Source organism: Oreochromis niloticus, linkage group LG14 (genome assembly GCF_001858045.2).
Source record: "Oreochromis niloticus isolate F11D_XX linkage group LG14, O_niloticus_UMD_NMBU, whole genome shotgun sequence".
Classification (NCBI taxonomy): domain Eukaryota; kingdom Metazoa; phylum Chordata; class Actinopteri; order Cichliformes; family Cichlidae; genus Oreochromis; species Oreochromis niloticus.
The window spans coordinates 15,925,284-15,940,886 of NC_031979.2; the positions used below are offsets into that span (position 1 = coordinate 15,925,284).

At 41.9% G+C, this 15,603-nt stretch overlaps 1 protein-coding gene across 2 annotated transcripts in view; it reads right to left on the reverse strand.

The window, feature by feature from the left end:
- The window catches only part of ets1 (v-ets avian erythroblastosis virus E26 oncogene homolog 1), a 35,346-nt gene extending 20,198 nt beyond the window's left edge, over positions 1-15,148 (reverse strand). Inside the window, exons 1-3 of one of the 2 annotated variants that reach the window (XM_003441681.5) lie at positions 14,962-15,148; positions 13,460-13,536; positions 9,633-9,780 (exon numbers count right to left, since the gene is read on the reverse strand). In XM_003441681.5, the coding sequence (XP_003441729.4) occupies positions 9,633-9,780; positions 13,460-13,536; positions 14,962-15,133 (397 nt within the window). In that variant the 5' untranslated portion in view covers positions 15,134-15,148. Of the gene's footprint in view, positions 1-1,707; positions 2,103-9,632; positions 9,781-13,459; positions 13,537-14,961 lie in introns of those variants that run through there. The other variant, XM_005474594.4, reaches the window with a different exon arrangement.
- Positions 15,149-15,603: the final 455 nt, after the last annotated feature.

Sequence of the window (15,603 nt, forward strand, 5' to 3'; positions counted from 1 at the left end):
GCTGCTTCTCACAGTAACAGTCCAAGAACTTGACCTGTGTGGACTACTTTCTTTCAGTAAGCTGTAAGCAAAGGGCGAGTGCAACTTGGTCGTGCCTGTAAATTTGTTATTTCTTATCAGGCTGAAGAACTGCCTTGGGCATTAGTAGCGCATCTATCTTGCGACTATGGTAACACCAAGAAGTAAACAAGAACAGTGTGCGTGCGTGTGTGCATGCAAGAGGGAGGTGAAGAAAAGATGTGTTTGTGTGAAGTTGTGAACTGCTCCTTGGCAGGCTTGGCTTGACCTAAGTGCACCCAACTTAGCGTAAGTAGGAGCGAGAGTTGCGAAATGCTTTTGCAAGATTGTGCTACGCTTTGGCAACAATTCTGCAGCTGTCAGCAGAATTTGCGAGTTTTGTGTGATGTGCATGTATGAATCTATGCTCTGCAGGTATTGACAGCAGGGAGAAGGCGGTTAATGTGGTGAGTCACAGCCCCTTAGTGGGTCAGCACTAGCAATTAGTATCAGATTTCCATGATGCATCAGTGGTGCTTGCTACTCTGCTAATAGGTTCTCTGCACCTGAACTGCAAAAGCACAGGGGGATTGGTTAATGTAAAAAGCTGCTGAATGCAAATCCTGCAAACATGCCACCATATGTAACGAAAAAAAAAAAGATAAAGAGAGAAGTGAAACCACGCAAAGGTTTAAACCCCAACACGAAAACAGCTTACAGTTGCGGCCTCCCCTGCCTGCGCCCTGGAGCGATCCAAAGGGTTCTGGGCAGTGGAGTTAAGAGAGAGGCAAGCCTCAGCACTGCAGATTCATCACCTCAGCCTGCCTCTCCTGCCTTCTGGAAAGTCAGTTTCAGCCACTAAAGGAGGAGGTGGTGGGGAGGGAGGCAGAGAAGAAAGGGAGAAAGAGGAGGCAGTGGGGTTGGTGGGTGAGGGGAGGGGGTTATTAGGCACCACTGCCTGTCTCCCATGCCGGCTGGGCAATATGCCTTGGATTTCTCCAGCATGGCATGGCATGGAATATACGGGTCAGTGTTAGGTGAGATCAAAGCAGGATTAGAGAGACAGGGTTACCATCTGTACAAAAAGAGGAAATGTGGCAAAACTTAACTCGGATAGCTGTTCATGCTTGAGATCATCAGAGAACTGTCATAAAACATACAGTGTGTCTTAAAGTGGCAGCTACACACATACATAAACAGTAAAAGTCACACTGCTGTTTGCATGTACTAGTAAAAATTTCCAATGCTATGCAAAGCAGCACGCTTTGTGATGACTGATCACAAATGTAAAAAGTCCAGTGTCATAACTTTTTTTTCATATTAGCACATCATCACATCTTAAACAGTCACACCTGTCAGAGCCGGATTTCTAGCAATAAGGAGCACACACACACACACACACACACGCGCATGCATGCATGCATACAGTCTATTGCAAGACTCTAGACCCTCAGGCGCTATTTAATCTTTCTCAAGTCTTGCCTGTAGAGTCCAATATTGAGCAACCAGCAGCGCCTTGATCAAAGAAATGCGTTCAGGACGTTATGTCCCTCTCTCAGCTCATCTACTTGTTCTCGAGAATTAACAGCGTGCTTTACCGTGAGCGTAATCCGGAGACAGCCGATTGTGTTACAAGGAAACATTGAGGAGTAATGTACAGTAAGTCTCGTGTTAGCTGTCAAAGCGCTCAGAAGAGTTGAGATTACTCACCGTCCATTTTTTCAGCCTTTATGATTGTTAACGTCGGTTTCATATCGACAGCTGCCGTCATGATCATCAGATCAGCGTGAATTAATAACGCCGCCTCCCTCTTTAATTCTAACACCTCCAAAAGCGCAATATATGTATGTTTCAAAGGAAAAAAATCTTCTCCTCCTCCTCTGGCGTCCCGATCAGTTCTTGATTTTGTAAAAAAATATATATTTATATATATAATATTCTCCTCTCACACTAAAAAAAGAAAGGAAAAAGGAAAAGAAAAGAAAGAAACGATTCAGATTCTTTTACTCCTAACTTATCTTTCTCCCTCTCCGGTACACACACTCCCTCTTTTCCTCGTTCTTTCTTACTCACTCACTCACACACTCACTCACTTACTCCCTCCTCTGTATCTGTGGCTATGGGCGTTGCATTTGCGAAGAACCAGAGTGCGACGACAGAGAAAGGGGCGGTGACTGGGTCTAACTTGCTAGCTGATTCACAATTCAATTACAAGGACCCCCCCACCCCACACCCACCTCTTCCACACACCCACACACACACACACCAGCTCATGTGAAAGCTGTTACCTGTGACCCCGAGGAGCCTACATACGTCATCGCACGCACTTGGCGCTTTGCTCTTGATGTTGAGAAACACGCTGGTGATTTGATGATGAACATTTTAAATATGTATACACATATTTTTAAGAGAGAGTAACGGCAAAAACGTCTTTATCACCTAATTTAGCATGCCAAAACATTAGGAATGAATCAATGTAGATCTATAAATCAGAGTCTGGGGCATAAGGTACTGGGGAAAACAGCAACACTTTTAGCCCAACCAGTATTTGAGACAGTTATTAAATAACTGTGTGGAAATAGTACTAAAATCTCAAAACAAATCAGCTATATAGCTGAGATGAAGTTACTAAGAGCTAAAAGAACCTGGCCTGTCTCTGTCCTATATTCTGCGGGTCCAGGCATCCTCATAACTTGTAACTCACCCTCATAAACACCTCAGAGTATTTCCTGTTCAGGTTGCAGAGATCAATAAAAGCCAGCCACGTCTGTGTTCTTTATGCTGCTGCAGCACAGTCATAACAAAGTTTGTCTTTACAAACAGTTGCCCTATTAACCTTTATTGAAAATTAAGATATAAAAATAAAATAAAAATAAGGCGCAAAAGTAGTGCGAGGTTTAGTTGTCTGGATGTTTAAATCGATCTGCGTCACCGAGACCGTCAATGAAAATCTAGTTTGGGAAATGCAAACTGCTTTTTCTTTAGTTTTCTGCTTGCTTTTTTTTTTTATCTGCCAATAATCAGGAACAATGACCATGCCTCACTGGAAATTGAATCATGAATTTGTTCTGCTGCTGAAAAAGAATAAAGACAAAAGAAAGACTGGGCTTTTTGCCACAGTAGGACTCCACTCTCCACAAGCTACTACCATCAAGGAACACCTCCCATGGCAACAGAAGCAGTAATAACAGATCATTCATTTTTAACCAGGTTTTGTAAGAAATTTAAAATGTAAATAGTTTTCTTTAGGGCACATATCCCACAGCCAGCCCCATCGTAAGAAACCTAGTTAGAATGAATCAATGGTACATCCTATGATGCACATCCACACGATACATCTGCATGTCCTGTACACTTGTACGTCTAAATGGGGCGATCTGGGAGGAGGCTGGGAAGCCAGGGATATTGATCACGCATGGATATTTTTCAACTGGTGGTACTTCACCGACTCCATTAGCAGCCCTGGATCGGGTTTCATTGCCCTGATAGGAGCCTCATCTGGGAGGAGTGCTGGTGGGTTCTGCGGTGAGAAAAGCAGCCTCACCAGGGAGGGAGGGGGGGTTTTAAAGCAGAGGGGGTGTTGGAGGAGAAGAATGGAGGAAGAAACAGTAGCTCTCCAGCAGTCAGCACGTCGGTCTCTCAAACGCTCTGACTGAACCTCTTTGTCTTCTGTTAATGAACTCCCTTGTATCTGTTCTTAAAAGGACAGCCTGGGTCCTTTTGTGCCTAAGGGCAGCCATTTAGAGTTTAATGGTGTTGCTGACTAATATCTGGGCTGGTGACACTCTGGATGATTTTCACTTTGTTCCTGTCCATCTCTATTGGTTTAGATATTTTGTTAATATTTCATTTGATTTTAGTGGTCTATTCATGCTGAAACGTGCATACTAATTGGTAAACTAATATCTTAATAATAATCCTGTTAAAAAGTGATTACAAAAGCTCTTTAAATTCTTGGCTCTGCTATGCATCTGAATATATTTATATTATGTTAGTACATTGTTGAGCTGTTTCTCAGAGCAGTGGCCATTGCCTTAGATAGTCTGGTGTACAATGACCCTTAAAAGCAAGGCGAACAGCACTCTGACATGAGGAAAGGTTAAATGCTAAACAATCAGCTTCTCATCATCAGTGGTACAAGTTCATTATAACACAGTTTTGAACAATCTGAATTCCATAAGCAATTGCTAAAACAATCGTGTCGTTTTCTTTTTAGCAATAAACATGAAACGATCGTCTCATGCATGTACAGTACCCCCAGGACACATGTCCTAGATCAAACAAGTTTTGGTTGCAGTGTCTCTTTTTCTTCACCTGGCAAATGCTGTTTCCATGGTTTTGACAGTTAGCTGCCTTCACTCATTTGTGTTGCTTTATAGCACCCCCGGCAAAAACAGCCTTCTCTCTCTCTCTCCTCGCTGCTGCTTGCTGTCAGTCTCTTACTGGCACATCTGTGCTTTCTGCCTGTCTATAATCCTCAGATGTAACCGTTGCACCTGCTACTTTTCACAGAGTTAACTGAAAGGTTATTTGATTTAGAGCAATCCATACAGCTGTCAAGTGATATTTGTCTTTGATGGCGGCGCCCTCGCAGTAGTTGCAGGAGCCTTGGATGCTCTGAGGCTTTCGATGTTTGGCGTGTGCATTCTCACACATTTACAAACATGAATCTTTAAAAGATGACCGGGATAAAATCCCAAAGTCCCAGAGAATGTCTATGATCTGATGGGTATGGTATGTTGCGTGAATAGAAGCCATTTAGCATGTAATCAATCAGTCATTTATTTACAGCCACTCAAGCACACACACACATATGGGACACGCACACGCACACACACACAGGGCAGACAGTCAAACAGTAAAACAGTGGGGTCCTTGTGGCTTCTGTCTAACAGCTCAGTCTCAGCTCTATCTGTGGTGGATGCTGTCTGAAGGTGCCACAGGCTGGATGCACTCCTGCTGAGATCAGAGGGTTAGCTGGGACAGGAGTGCTGTGTCCCTGTATGTGTGAGTCTGTCTCTGCTCATAGATGTCTACTGTGCTTGTGCACATCTCTTTCTTATGCCTCGCATTCCAAAATCTTTTTCTTCCAGAATGTGTTTGTGCGCGTGTATGTGTTTTTGTGTGTATGTGTGTGCGCACACGCCGTTAAGTTGTGTGGATGTAAAGTGCACTGGGAAAGTAGCAGGGCCTCCCTGAACAAAGGCTCAGCTCTTTTCTGAACAATTAGCTCCGCTAAAAAGGACATCTCTTCCTCCATTAGCGGCACCACGTGCCCCCCATCACTCCATTGTGCAGATAATTCAATTATCCCCACCCCCCTCCGCGTCTCTTTGCCTCCCAGACCTCCCTTTACTTGTCTTGCGTTCCTCTCCCTCCCTCCCTCCTCTCCGTTATTAGCACAGTCTCACAGTCTGCTAGTCCTCACAGCTAAAGGGATCATACATCAGTGTTGCTCTATGTTTCATATGAAAAATGAAGGTTGTGTATCATAGTAAATAGCAACGCCCAAAGGAATGGTCCACTCAGTTAAGAAACAAGCAGTTGTTGGATTCTTATTTTTTCTTCCTTTGGTTAATTGTTGTATAAATTCAGTTTATATTAAAATGCTAAAGTGAGCAACTGACCATTAACTACTACAAAGTGGACTTGAGTCAACAACCAACGCAAATTACGGGATACAGTCAGAGGAATTCACTTTTACTGCTACTGGTAAAGTACACTCATTGTTGTTAAAGGCTGTGCATATTGCTATGCTCACGACATAAACATTAAAACAATGGGAGGTCTATCACAGGATTCGTTAAAGCACCACCTTTCCTGGTGAGCTGGCATCTGTTGCATCATCACCCCCGTCAGTGATTGCATGTCTTTCAGAACTGCATGTTCTCCTACTGAAGTGGTTTGTAATTAGTCACTGCGCTATCAAGAGGAACTTACCACACGAACACTTCCTAGAAATATGGCCTGTAGAACTCTGGGAAAGGAAAGTTTAAAAAATGATTGGTACTTAAAAGCGTTTCCAAAAGAGAATAAATAAATAAAATTAAAACGCTAACAGGGAAGAAAGCGATCATTTTTCAATCAGGGTACAATGCCATGAGCTGTAGGTGAAAAGAGGAAAAACGCATTTCTGACGATCTCAAGCAATATTTAAAAAAGGCTTTGGAGGAAATGGCTCATCAAAGGAGAAGAAGTGAAAAAATTATTTCAAGATTTCAGTTCACCGAAGCAGAACTTTGAATTATGGGATAGAGATTCCAGAGTGGCTCTATTGTAAACCATGTCTCAGAAGCCTAATGTGGAAACTCATTCAAACGGTTCAGACATCTAAAAATAAAACTACAAATGTGCAGTGTAGTAGAAGCAGATGAACTCTTCACTATTTTTATTGACTTGCATTTCTTGCTTTAGCTCTATCGCCATGCCATGCGGTTCAAATGTGCACCGTCGTGTAGCCCATTCCCCCGCAGTTGTCTGTCGCTTTTCCGTGTTTCCACTCTTGTTTTGTTTTATTGTTAGAGGGGGAAGTGTGCGCTGGCCTGATTAGTATCAATGTTTCCTCCTTTCCCATAACCCTCCAGACCCCCGCAGGCTGCCTGTTTACTTTTAGAAAATAAAAAATGGGCCTTCGCCCGTGAGGACGTGCCCTCATCAGAGGCGAACCCCCCCCCCCCCCCCCCCCCCAACTCCACTCAAGGCCCCACATCTTAGATCCTCCTCCCCTCATCTCTTCTCCTCCCACCACTGCAGTCCCACTTCTGTGACTTCTCTTTTTCCCTATCCATATTCGCTCCTAAAATTGTACTCCACCCCCACCCCCCAATTCCCCTCCTCTTGCAACTGTCCAGCTGTCAAATCACATCATATAAAACACAGGCCAATGGTCTCTGAGTGCCAGATCACAGCTGTGTCTGCGTGTACTAAATGGGAGTGCATGTTTAAATGTACAGTGAACTCAGGAGAGCCTGGGAGTGAATGTATGTGTGTGTGCGCCTCCCTGTATGTGTGTGTGTGTGCCTGTTTCACTGAATGGAAGGATGCTGTAATACAATACACACAAGAGTGCAGGGTGTGAATTTAATGAATGAATACGCGAGTGTGTATCACTCCAGGATGTTGGTGGAGCGTGTTTGCATGTGTGCGATTTCTGTGCCTGGATTTTGGTGAGATTGTGCAGAAATGCACGCTCACTCTTTTTTTAGCACACACACACACACTCATACTTAGCTCACACGTGCACATAAAGTGAGTTTCCTCAGTAGGCGTTTGCAACAGATCCTTTGGTGTGAGTGTTGGAGAGTATAGAGTAGAGCTGGGTTAGTGTAAACATCACCATGGCATGGCTGTTGTCAGGAAGCAGTGTGTGTGACATTGGGCTCAGGGCCAAGCATGTAACATCCAAAATCCCTGCCTCACATCTGCTCTGTACTCTTTTCTTTCTCACAGTAACACTTTTCATTTTAAACACACCCGGTCCATTCACAAGGGGAAAAATAGTGACTTCAGTTGCAAAATCAGGCTCTAACCACTTTAAAAGACACACAAAATATTTCATCCCAAATATCCAAGACAGACATAACATGTTTGCATTTATATTTATAGCGCCAAAGCAATGTTTCATGAATATACATAAAGAGGGGCGTTAAAAGATGTGAAAAAAATAACAGAATTCAAAACTGGCAAAACCTCAGTGGTCTGAAAAAGAACAAGTATGCGTTCAAACACGAGAAATCTCCAAAGCTCTGCTTGCACAGCACCAGAAACTTAAAATTGTTTGCACCTGTAGTTCTAAGTCTACACAAATCGTTTGTGGGTATTCAGAATTTGCAAATGTGAAATTATTAAGAGAAGTTTCTCTTTGTTTTTTTCAGTTTGAAAGAAATGAGTCAAATCAACGGCTCGGGGTGTGGAGACTGTGTCAGAGGTTATTGAGCAGCTTTTTGAGGTTAACAGCAACTCATAACAGCGTATGGTGGTAGGACAGAAACCAAAGCAGTTCTTATGACACTGCTGTTAAGAGCTAAATGACTCTAACCGCATCTCCAGGTGGCTCAAATGCTCTGAGACCTGCGGTCTCCATGGATTTTGGAGACGAGAGCGAGAAAAGAAAAAAAAAAAAGAAGGTCAGCACTCGGTCATTTTTTTCCACTTAGCAATGTTTATGTCAATGGTTTAGCGCTGGGAGGAATGAAGTGAGTTCTCCAAAAGAGTGTGTCTCTGTAACAAACATCAGCAAATCCCATCAAATCCTGACTCCCTCTTGTACTGGCGTTTGCAAGCATATGCACACACACACACGTACAAACACACACACATACACTCTCACACACACGTACACACACACACGAGCACTTAGCCCCCCTCCACCTCTCCAGAGACCAAACCAGAGGCTTGGGAAAAAGATGGCCGCCCTTTGGCCCCCTGTCTTGCCCCTGCATCCAGCTCAGGGAGGTGACGGAAGAAAGCCTGTGCCCCGCAGCACCCCTATCTTACTCCCGTGGCGTGTGTCCCAGTCCAACAGCATCAATCATTTTTGAGAAGTAGAAGAGGCCAGAGTCAAATGCAGGCAAATGCACTGGGAGGAATGTTCCAGTTTAAAATAAAACTAATTTGAAAAACAATGAACGAAAAAAAAACCTAGAAAGAGAGGGCTGTTAGAAGAAATATGGAGAGCATTTGCCCCCAGAAACAGAGTGGGAGGAAGACAGAGAACGTAAGAGAGGGGGGTATGAGGGTATCTGGTAAAGGCATTGCCCTCAGGGTCAGCATCACCAACATCCCCCGTGCAGCAGATGCAGAACAACGGCCAAGTTGAGACTCTGCACGCGTGCATGTGTGTGTGTCCTTAAATGTGTGCAATACCAAAGTTGTGGAGACATAAATCTGCTCCACTTTGGGGTCTCTATTAATAGGAGCAAAGCATGTCCACAGTGTAAATCATCACATTTTACTTTTGAAAACTTGGTTTAAGGTTAGGTTGAGGGTTAGGGAAGATGACAATCAGGTTGGACCCTTGTCCTGAGCTCCCCTTTTTCCCATCTAGCACACAGCAGGGACTTTTTTCACATAACTGGAAATACTCGGTTTTATTTAAACATTGATGCCTCCTGCATAGAGCCTATGCAGGCATTTTCCAGACAATTACCTTCACTATTCTGTACCAGGGAGCCGATAAGTTAAAGGCTGTCAGCTCTGACTGAAACAGGCATCGGGGTTTGACGTTCATGGTGACAATACATGTGTTAAAATAGCTTTATTGTGTTATAACAACAAAATGAGCAAGATTTGGTGTGTGCAATGATCGAAGAGATGAATCCATTTAGCATACAAACTCTTTTGGTTGCTCTTTGTTGTTGTAGTGCCGAATCACATACAGGAAGGATTAAAAAGGAGGCAAATTTTAATCTCTATTTCCTTACAGATTACCACTTCTGCGTCTTGTGGTTTCATACTAGCTATGACAATGTTTCTGTCAAGCAACTAAGGGTCTATTAGGAACTTTAACATTTTATTGTAAAAGGTTAACTTGATCAAAACGCTATCACAATTAAAAATTGTTAAATTATGGGTCCTGGTTGACAATCAGTTATTAAATACTACATGCATTTGAGATCAGACTGATGATTTCTTACCTGTAGGACACATTTCACGTCCGTCCGGAACCTCCTGCAGGGGTATATCGTGAGGGTAAAGGGGCTGTGATGGGTAATACTGCTGATGAGGGTGAACCACACCTGGGTGCTGGGTCTGTGGCCCCATTGCCACACCTCCACTCTGCCTCTGGAGACAAAATGCACAATGGAGACAAAATTTAATTTGTAATCATTTATGCACAAAATGACAAACAGAATGTGTAGCTGCATGCAGAGACTAGAATCTTAAAATTTTTTTTTTTTTTAAATCGCCCAAACTTCTTAACCGAGAGATGGGGACTTTTTATTTGATGAACATTAAATAAATCAGTTAGCAACACTGAATGTGGTATGGGCTTAGTTTATGCCTCTAACAGTAAGTTATACAGTCTTCCTAATTGTGATTTTGGTTATAATGAGCTCGAATAGCATAGCTAATGAGGATGTATATGGAAAATGCTACTATTAAAACTTCTGTAGTGTGTGAGTGTTTGAATAAGAGATATGGTCAGGGTTTAAAATCACCCAAAATCACTTGAACCCTTGAAGAACAAGAGGCAAAGCCTGTTGTTTAGTGTGCCTTTCCATGGAATAATTATGCAGCTAAATTTGATTTGTTAACCAATGAAAAATGTTCACGTATGAGCTTATCTATACAGATAGCTGTCCGGTGGTTTTGTCCCAGAGCGTAACCTTGTATTTTGGAAACATTTTTTCATTGTATTCACATACAGATAACCCCTGCAGCTAAATTTGACTCATTCAGTTTATCTTTGCTCTGTTGTTTTATCCTGCTTATCACAGAACTGTTCACGTAAGAGGCTGCACTGGGGGGGAAGTCTAAAGTCAGCACTTGGCAGCAGAGCTAAAGAGATATGAAATTCTTTGACGAAACAAGAGGCAGTGGGGAAGAAGATAGCCATTTTTAGTAAATCAAAATCTACCTTTGACCACTGATGAAGAACATCAGGAAATACCATTCTTTAAAACTGGCGGCTTATAGTCAAATATACATAACTATACTTTTCATACAGCCTAGAATGAGCTTACATCAATGTCCAGGTTATGAATACTGATATACAGTGTTTAGCCTGTTGATGCTGGAGTAATACATTCTCAGCATTCATGCTACGTGCAATTTATCTGGAAATGAAATTATGTTGATTTCACAAATGTCTCACTTACAGTGTCATTCAGTAGAAGACAGTTGACTTTGTAGCACAAGGAAAGAGACTGAGAGCTACAGCATCCTATGTTTTATGTCACATGTGTAAGTGACAGCCCCGGCAGACAGAGTGACTGGCAATCTGATAAGCAGCTCCTGTTTAAGCACAGCACCATTTATCAGTAGCTATCTAGCTTTATGGATGACTAACATGACCAAAGAATCAAGGAGGCCAGTTTACAAGGTTCTTGATAGATTTGCATTGGGGGGGGGGGGGTGCGCGTCTTCTATCAAGTCAGTCAGCAAAGGAGGGAAACTTAGATAGGGAAGAAGGGAGCCACATGGAGGATTTATGGAGTAGACAGGCTGTCGCAGATACCAATGAAGATACTATCGACACCATAATATTCTTTGATCAACTCATGTAGAACAACTTTAAATGTTGGGGTCAGCCTATATTTGGAGGAGCCTGCCTTTATAATGCATGCTTTTATATGGCCTAACTGTTATTTTAGGCACTAAAGTATTGGGAAATCTAATATAAGTTTAGGGTCAAGTAATTTCTCCGGGGGACAACTACTGTATATGAAAATTCATATATTTTGGATGTGGGGCTTGCAATCCTCACCATCTTTGAGTATGAGTATTAGCAGCATCCCATTTGTTTTAATAATCGATGTTAAGCACATTGAGTTTATGTGTAGTGGAATGTGTGAAAATGACATTTTTTTCAAAACATTATACCTATTAATCAGTGAGAGCATGACATGCTTGCTGTTGTTGCAGAACTGAATACTGTATAGGACTTCAGCATTCTTATATAGCATGTATCTGAGGCTGTTAGATGTATTTTTTTTGGCCTCACTCTAGTAATCCAGTTATGCCATTCCATGTACAGAAAGGCATAACTTTAGAATATTGCAACACATTTTGCAATATGGTGAAGAAATCTTACAGTGCACATGTAAAAACAACTTCCATTGTTACAAGACGCTACATCTGTGTCACAATCAAACATATGTGCACAAACACATACTCAATTACCACCGAGTGGTTTTAAGAGGAAAGCCCTTGCTAGCAAACCAGGCAGATTTAATTAAACATACCTTTGTGTTACTTGAAAGAAATGTGGTCTATAGTGCAAGGGTTCTTAATATACTTAATACAAATGATGTGTTGTTAACAGGTTATAATTTGTTGCACTTATGCTTTTCTGCAAATACAAAATGTAAATATCCAAAAATAATAGTCCTTAACCGTGTCTGAAATCATACATCCATATGTCCATGCATCACCATTTTTTTAAAGTGAAATTTCTGCACCATGCATTCAAAGATTCAAACAACATGGAGTGCATAAATATCCAAAATCTAAATTTGCAACTCACTTTTGAGTAAAACAATGAGTGGTCTTCATATATTGTGGAGGTAATGAGTGATTCTGGGCACAGCCCTTGCAACCTGCTGCTGTTCACTCCATCCTTCATGTCTGGGGTTCTTTCATTGTGTTCATTATTTGTGCCGTTTGTGTGAACAAAAGATATGTAAAGAAAAGGACTAATTCAATGCATTACAAAAGGTAAGGTTTACAGTTACAAATGAAACTAATTGCATTTGTATCCATTTCATTTTCAACAAGCTGTTTGATTCTTTGAGTTTTTCTTTTTTTTTTGCAGCTGTTTTCTGCATACTGCCTTTGTGGAATACATAGAACTTAGATATTGTCTTAAAGAGAGAAAAAAAATATCAGAGCCTTTGCTTTTTGCTGATAATTTATGTAAATTCAAGAGAATAAAACTACCGAGGTGACATGGGCTCACCTTTTGACCAAGCTGCCCTTGTATACAGTAGTCTCAATTTCAAAGGCAAGCCCCACCACCTGAGCCAATTAGGAAACAGGGAGAGGGATCATTCTGTGTTTTGTATTAGAACGGGGTGGGGTTGCCATTTGCATGTAACCTCAGTCTATTATCCTAATGTGCTGGTGCTCTGCATACAAATGGAGGCATTTATTTTGCAGCACACTGGCCTTCACCCTTCAAATGCTCACCTGACAGGAATCCCAATGTTCCCAGCAACTGTCTCTGACTTTGTATTCAGCGCTACCATTTGGAAAGTGTTAAGGGTTCTTGCAAACACACTGCTGCAAAGCACAGCGCGGGTGGCTGAGCTGAGAAAAGTGCTGGTCTGCTGGGATTGCCTGACTCCAGTTTGATTGGTTAGTGCCAAGGCTGGAGGCCTAGGTCTCATTATTTACAATATTACTTGCTAAAGAGAAGTACACGGTGCAGGCTTGTTGTGCAACACAGAGGAGCTCGAAAGGGCAATTTCACAGCCGTGTAGAGAATTGTCTTGTTCAACAGCTCTGTTTCCTAACTTTTGATGAAATCATGAGGAACAGCATGTACAGATACAGGCACTATTACTGCAAACCCTGGTGGAGTGAACTAAAAAAGAAATAGAGTATCCTCCTGTAAGGTGATGGAATCCAGAGTTGCTAATACACTGACAAGAACACCACTCTAATGCTCCTGCACACATTCCTGCACTGAGCAGTTTGCACACACACACACAAATGCTCATTCACTCACACTCGTGGATGGCTGTGTGGTAGGTAGCCAAGGCAGTCTTAACACAGAGATAATTTACGAGGGAGGTCTTACCAGTGTGCCCAGACGGTCACAGGGGTGAAGGGCTGGGTAGGAAGAAACTGGATCCATGTAGTAACTCATCACGGACACTGTGGACAGGAGAAGCAGGGCCTGCTGAAGGGATCAACGTACAAACAGTGCAGGCAGAGAGAAGCAGCCTATCCGTCACACGCTGTTTACACTTTGTGTGTGCAGGTCCATGGTATATGTGCATGTATGCATAGGTGTGTGAGAGAGGAAAAGCTGGGAGAGGAAAGGGGGTCAAAAAAGAGATGAGATAATACGGGGAAATAGAAATTTGAGCTGTTTTTAAAAAAATACAACATCTTGTCATCATGTCATTTTTTACATTTGTTTTTGATTTACAATATATATTTGTGTTACCTTATTTCTGTTGACATGTAGTCAATCAATCAATATCTCACATTGCGCTACTTCATGGTTTAAGTCTGACAGGATGTTATTTTTTTAAGAAAATCTTTGGATGTTCTCAACAAAAATGGATTTCAGCTGAAGTAAATCCATCCACTGAGCGAATCTAACATTTCCACCACTTCTTCCACTGTCTTCCTCCCTCCCATTACACCAGTCTGCCTCCTCCTTTCATCTACCTCGCTTCTTCCTCCTCTTCTCCTTCACCCTCCTTCCTCCTCCTCCTCCTCCTCCTCTCCTTGCCGCCCTCCTCCACGCTTCTGCTTATCACTTAACATTGTTTACTCAAAGCAGCACCAACAAAAGAGACTGAAAAGTGAACTGAAGGACTGCATTAGAGGTGGGTTGTGATATGGGCAGTGTTGTGTTTCATACAGGTCTCATCTTCGTCACATTCATATGTTAAGCAATTTGGCATTTCTAGTCTGTGGCAGCTGCTGACAGAAAGATGTGCAGCCGCTCAATGCTTGCAGATGTTCGGCATATCAAAATAAATAAATAAATAAAATTAAAAAAAGATTCAAATGCTTTTATTCCCGTAGAAAGAAAAAAATAGCACAAAGTGAATAATTACTTCTGTCATTCAAACGCATGCCTACTTTTAGCCGTTCAAGTCTCTCTGATTTATTGAGAAAAAGGCAAAAAAATAAAAAATCAATAAATCAGTGCTAGATAAAACATCCATATGGGTCTAACTCCACATTTAGTCATATAAAGAGATGCTATTTATATATGAAGCTACATTTCGGAGCTCTGTTAGAAGTCAGTCTAAACCCCGCTAATTGAAGGCAATTAGCAATCCTGAAATTTCTTTTCTTCAGAGAAAATAAAATAAAACAAAAACGTTAAGGCAACTTTTTATGCGCAAAATAAGTAAAGGTGGAACAGGTCGGAAACAACGCGTCACGCATTCGGAAGAATTCCTGACGGGAAAAAACTAAAACTTTAAAGCCAACACTTTCCCTCTTGTGGATCAAAGGAGCGACGAGCGCAGATAATAACAGCGTCTTCTTATTCTACCACTGACCTGTAAGAAGATGCAGAAAGAAAAGGAGAAGAAAAAACAACAACTTTGCACTTACCGACTGCGGTGTTTAAAAGTTTCCTGTGAGCGCTGGACAGCTGAGTGTGACAGCTGAGCGGTGGACTGCAGAGATGCTGTACCTGCCTCGCAGCGAATCCCACGGAGGAAGAAATGATATGCACACTTTTAGTCCCTCCCTCAGTCCTACGGTGATCCTCTCCAAATCCCATTTTTCCTCTGTATGTAGTCTTTGGACTTCACATGTGGTTCGCATGCAGCCAGAGTAGGTGTAAACTTGTAGAGAGGCTGTGCTGCCATGCTTTCCTCTATTTTCAGTCAGCTTGTGTTTCAAAAGCTTATAATATCTGTATTCTCTTTCACTAAATATAATAGTGTATTTTTTTTTAGCTAAATTAGATTTAGGTTTGTTTATTTCCTTTTTTTTTTTTTGGTTTGTTTGTTCCTCTTCCTCTGTCAGAGTCATGACAGGGGGGAAACAGCAGGGAGGCAAAAAACAAAGGTTTTGACTATGATTGCAACTGTTGACTTTCCTGTGATGTTGTCCTCTGACACCGTTATTTGTCTGACAAATGCAATTTCTTTCTCTCTCTCTCTTTAAAACAACAATCTCAGATGTCTGAGCATGTGTGTCAAGCAGCAATTTTACATCCTTGTATTGTCGGTATAACCTGGCACAGTA